General features: G+C 41.7%; 1 protein-coding gene across 1 annotated transcript; it reads left to right on the forward strand.

The window, feature by feature from the left end:
• Positions 1 to 359: 359 nt before the first annotated feature.
• Positions 360 to 1803, forward strand: LOC125298458. Its single transcript, XM_048249207.1, has 2 exons — positions 360 to 676; positions 841 to 1803. The coding sequence occupies exons 1-2, from the start codon at positions 483 to 485 to the stop codon at positions 1706 to 1708; spliced, it is 1062 nt and encodes a 353-aa protein (XP_048105164.1). The 5' UTR covers positions 360 to 482; the 3' UTR covers positions 1709 to 1803.
• Positions 1804 to 6000: the final 4197 nt, after the last annotated feature.

Below are 6000 nucleotides of genomic sequence, written 5' to 3' on the forward strand. Positions count from 1 at the left end.
CTTCATCAAACGTAAGGCTACTCTACAGACTATCTGTTGCTGTTTAGGAATGCTATAGTAAGTGTTTAATTTCGCGCTGGATTTTGAAAAACAAAAGAGTAAAAACTGTCAAAAAAAACATCGAGTGCGAGTGGTCACGTGCTTAAATTGCAGTAGATATATGGGTAATGTGGTCCTTTGACAACTTTGGTAAATGAATGTAACCAAAAACGAACTGCATTACCCACAAATCCGTGCCACGTGTCGTTTCAAAGCCGGAAGTGGGATGAACGCGCTGCTTGCAACGTAAATAAGCGAGTCTGAGCGAGCAGAAAAGGTTGTGAACTGATTCCTTACAAGTAAATCGATATAACGACCGGTTCATTTCAGTTTTATTCCGATACGGGGCTAGTCCTATTTAACTCACGTATCGATGTAGCCGTATCTTACACGTTAAAAACGGATACCGATACGTATCAGTTACTTTTTACACCCTACAGTAGATGCCAGGGATGGCTGTGATCAACGAGCAAGTCAGTGAGCTCATCAGGACCTTGCGGAAGAAAGGCTGCCCGACGAGGGCTATCGCCAAACATCTGGCCATGACTGGAATAAGACCTTCCATGGGGACTATCCGGCGTCACTGTCGACTTGCTGTTGTGGAGAAGAAGAAACGAAAGCCGCGTAAAGTGACAAGGTAAATTTACTTTGTATTATTTAAATATAAACTCTAAAACTCTTATATATCTAACTATTATATTCTTTAAATATAAACTCTAAAAAGTTTGAAAGTTTGACATGTTACCAAAAATAACAACAGGCTTTACCAAACTATGTATTGACACAATGCGTCTCTTTCAGTCAGGTGATGGAAATAATAGACTCCATCCTGAGAAAAGAGGATGAACTACCAGCTAGAAAAATAAAAGAGCTTCTCCAAAGAAACCACAACCTAAGAATCTGTTTAAACTCTGTGAGAAAGGCAGTCCGGGATCTTGGCTGGAACTTTGGGAAGGGCTGGATGGCTAATATGGAAAGCTGTCTAGCCGAGAGGACAGCGGATCTTACATCAGAACGAGCTCGAGTTGCTCAACTGCTTGCTGAGAATGCAAGCTTGAAAGCTGACCTGTCGGCCAGCAGAGCGGAGACAGACAACCTCCGACAAGAGATGCAGGAGCTGAGAGAGACCAGTCAGAGGAGTCTGCTCATGCAAGAGATGAGAGATGGGATAGGAGAACTGCATTCGGCTCTACGTATGGTTCACTCTACGCCTGTGAGACCAATGCCCAGACGTGCCTCAACACCTGCACCAGAATTCGATTCATCAGTGTTGCCAGATTGTCAGATGTCCCCATTGGCCCTTTCCTCTTCCTTAAACGACAGCATCCAAATTCCCCGTCAATGGGCAGACGTGTGCTTGCGTGATTTTGGACCAGAAGACCATGCTAGACTGCACCAACAGAGCTTCGGCCAAGTGGGCAGATATGGATGCCTGCTCTTCAGACACATCATCTCGGAGGAGAACTACCAGGCATGGAGCAAAACCACAAACTGGGATGGTTCTAAAGGTAAACGAGCACTGCCTCAAAATGTGAAGACCTTCGTGGTTGCTACACTGAAGCGACACTTTCCTGACATGGACAGGGGGGGACTGAAAGAGTGTGTTAACAAGATCAATGAATTCCTGCGTACAACACGCAAGAATCCCCAAGTACTCACTCTGCTCTAAATGCTGCAGAACACTGTAATGTAGCTTACTGCACTGTATGTATGACTGTAACAATACAGTTCATTATTTTAATTAAAAAAAAACCTTTCTCAGAAGTACTTTTCTGACTTCATCTTTAGACCGGTTATTGAAATATAAGGAGTAGAAAGCACAAATATATGTCTGTTAACATGTAGCATATCTGACATTGTAACAGTAGGCCTATCTAATATTACCAGAAAATAACAAAACGGCAACCTCGTTTTTGCTGCCTGCAGGCTAATGGTGAATGGTTAATAGGCAAATGGTAGGCCTACATATAGGCTACATGTATTTTATTATACAGTATTGAAAGTAAAATGCTGAAGACACATTAGCGCTTCAATTAGCAAAAGAAGTTTAATATGGCCACATTAGCACTTCCATTAGTCCTTGTGAGAAATCCACTTAGTCCTGATGTTGCAGAGAGCCATTACATGCAGGCAAGCCAAATACGTTGCACATTCTCTCCAATTTCATTTGTATTATGGACTGCCTTTGAATCTAGTTTGATACATTCATAGAAAGTGTCAAGACGCTCACCTGTTAAGAAATACTGTACATGCATTTTCACAGGAACAGGTGCTAATGTGTGCCAGTGGTGTAGAATAATAGACAGTTAGATGCACATGAAGACACTATTCATATGATAACTGCTGCCATACACTCTGGAATGTTGATGGCTGACCCAGGAACAGGTGCTAATGTGTGCTAGGTGTGCCAGTGGTGTAGAGTAATATTGTAGATTAATAGACTGTGCAATGCTGTACAATGAGAGACATCCTGGTAAAATAACCTTAACTGAATGTCTAATGATATGTAAGAAATGAAAGACACAAGGGTACCAGTAGAAATCAATTTTATTACAACTGTATTACAGTATTCAACACAAGATCGGATCAGTTCAGGCAACCTCTCCTTGCCAGGGTGCCATGGTTTAATCTATTGCATTAATGGACAGCACAAAGTAACATCTGATCCTATAGGGCCTAATAACATTTAGGCTACTAAAATTAAAAATGTAATTTTCACAAATGTAAAAAAATCACCACGGCTCCCAGTGAGTTTTCGTTGTGTGGGAAGAGAGTCTTGGCGACTTGTTTTGGACGAGACTCTTTGCTGTGCCTTGCTGCAAAGATGATGCTGGCGGACGTTTAACTGCAGTCTGTAAAACAGAAATATTGCGAAGACATTAGAGGCTGTACATATGATGTTTTACATTGTTTAATATTGTGCATTGGATAGCACAAGGGGGCTGGGGCAGTGATATTAACACTCCTCCAATTTTTACTCAGTAACTAGTGTGGTTTAATATGTAACTAAATACAATACTTCAACCAAAACGAACTTAAGTAAAATATATATTTTTTAAAACTACTGAAAAAATACAAAATACCAAAAAATCTACTCAATACATTTACTTGAGTAAGTGTAATTAGTTACTCTCCACCTCTGGGGCGGGGCAGGGTGTGTGTGTGTGTGTGTGTGGGGTGGCAGGTAAAAATCCACGCCCACTCCCCAAGATAAATAGGCCTAGTGGCGTTCGACTGAATGAATAGGCTATTTACAGTTCTGTGATTGGTTCCCTATCTCAGGCGAAAATTTGCTCCATGGTCTCCATGGAATGGGTTTACATGACCCCTGGAGGCAAACATACGCAAAAAATTGGTCATCCTAGGCCCTACGGTTCTCAAGATAATCACAGAAAACTGTGTCTGCCCTACCCTCCTTTCGGGGGGTCCAGTCCAGCGGTAAGAAGGGGCTACAGATCAAAACGAAAAACGATGGTTCCATGCTATCCATGTGGGGTTTCATGCCCACCAAGTAGTGCTGGGCGGTATAGACAGTCAGGTGCACATGAGGACACTATTGATAACTGCTGCCATACACTCTGGAATGTTGATGGCTGGCCCAGGAACAGGTGCTAATGTGTGCCAGTGGTGCCAGTGGTGTAGAATAATAGACTTTCAGCATGTGTTAAGGAACTGCATGTGTGAGCATGTGCAGGCCTACAACACTCTTCCTTCTGGGAGCACATTCCATTTAAGGGGTTTCCTTTCCTTGACCCAATATTCTGTTTAACACAGGCATATGCTAGGGTGTGCCAACGGTTTACAAGAAACACACATATTCGGTTTATTCCTAATAAACTGATCCAAAACTGTTGTTGTAGTACTCAAGTCCAGGACTCGTGACTTGACTTGGACTTGAGCACTGAATGACTCGAACTTGGACTCGGACTTGTACATTTAGACCATGCAGGCTCGGAAATTGAGACAAGGACTCGACTTTTTTTGTAATGTCATTAGGCTATAATCGTAATATGTCACTAGAATATTAATTGGTACTGTATATGATTTTAATATCTAAATTATTTTTAGTATTAATATTAGTGCAATGGAATGTTACTGCTTTATGTCATACATCACACGTCACGCCATGTTCCTACAATAACAGACGTTAACTTTAATGGCGCTAAATGCCTGGAGACATGAATACCCAGAAGGTTGTCAGTTTTGCATGTAATAGTGACTCGATTCGGACTTGAATATTGGCGACTCGAACCTGGACTCGGACTCGAGGCATAGTGACTTGACAAGTCTTAAAGCAAGACTTAAGAAACTGTTATCAGTGACTTCCTCCTAATCTGATCAAATGTATTTAATTTTAATCACTTGCACTTAAATACATGTATTTATTTATTGTTTGTTTGTTTATTGTCTGTTATTTTTTGCTTTACCATTGTAAAGCACATTGAGTGTCCTTGTGACTGAGATGTGTTGTCCAAATAAAACTGCCTTGCTTTGGAATCTAATGTTTTCATCTTGCTATTTCAGTCAAGGTCCTCATCTAAGCATTGGTCCATCAAAAGCATATATGCATCATCGGGCTTGTGTATCTCTTTGCAAGCCTTACACCATCAGGTAAAATACATTTGAGTACATTTTTAAGTTAGCTTTTCACATGCATTCTTTATTTAGAAACCAGTATAGGCAAAACTGGCTCTGGCAACAGTGCCTCTGGTAAGACCATCTTGAGAAAAGACGCCTTCAGAGAAGACTAAGACTAAGAAGAGAGAACACATCACCCCTGTGTTGGCTGAACTGCACTGGCTCCCTATTTCCTATAGAATTGATTTTAAGGTTATGTTAATTACTTACAAAGCTCTGAATGGCATAGCACCTTCATATATCTCTGAGCTTTTAATATCTTATCAACCACAAAGGAAACTTAGATCATCCAATTCTAATCTTTTAATCGTACCCAAAGTGCTCCACAAACAAAGTGGAGAAGAGGCGTTTATCCATTATGCCCCCAAACTATGGAACACCCTGCCTCTGTACATCAAGCAGGCGAGTTCAGTAAATATTTTAAAAAAAGATCTGAAAACATACCTGTACAGGAAAGCTTTTAGTTAACTCATCTTATCCTGTAGACTACATTTTCAGATTATTCTACATCTGCTACTATTGAGGGCGCAGCCAGCCAGAAGCAGATGGGCTCCCCTATTAAGTCAGGTTCTGCTCAAGGTTTCTTCCTGGAATATGGGAGTTTTTCCTTGCCACAGTTGCCATATATGCGTGCTTGTGGGGGGGGTAAGAGGGTTAAGGCTGCCAGTCTTATGACGTCATTTTCTATATTTTTGATATGTTGCTGAGTATATCATAAACAGCGAAGAAAAGTGATTGATAATGACTGACTGACTATTATTGTGTTACATGCTTCAAATGTAAAGCACTTTGAGCTGCATTCTGTGTATGAAAGGTGCTATACAAATAAAGCTTTATTATTATTATTATAAGAGGCCTACCCAGTGGCTATCCCTAAACATTGTGAGATCCAAAATGGCATCAGTGCAAACGACATGGACACAAAACGAGATGGGCACAAACCAACTTAGGAGAGGAAGGTCTGAAGTCCAGCATAATCTTGTTAACTGGAGAGGATCAGCTTGAAGGTAAAACTGTGGAGGCTTTTCTTAGAGAGAGCTCTGACCTCCAGTGCCTTGTGAGAAGCTGTGCAGGCGGGTACCACATTTTCCACAGCAGAGCCAGACGAGCTGAGAGTCAGGTCACAGAGCTGCTGGAGAAGATGGACGCCCTTCTCAGCGAGAATAAGGGAGTCTCATGCACCTACGAAATGCATGCCAAAATCCAGAGGGAGGCACAGAGAGAAATAGAGGAGGCCGAACTGGTCATACGAGAGGAGGAGAGGAGGAGGTGGGGAGAGAGGGAGAGAGAGATACATGCTGAAGAGGAGGAGAGATGTAAAGG

The sequence above is a fragment of the Alosa alosa genome, chromosome 7 (assembly GCF_017589495.1).
Source record: "Alosa alosa isolate M-15738 ecotype Scorff River chromosome 7, AALO_Geno_1.1, whole genome shotgun sequence".
Lineage (NCBI taxonomy): Eukaryota > Metazoa > Chordata > Actinopteri > Clupeiformes > Clupeidae > Alosa > Alosa alosa.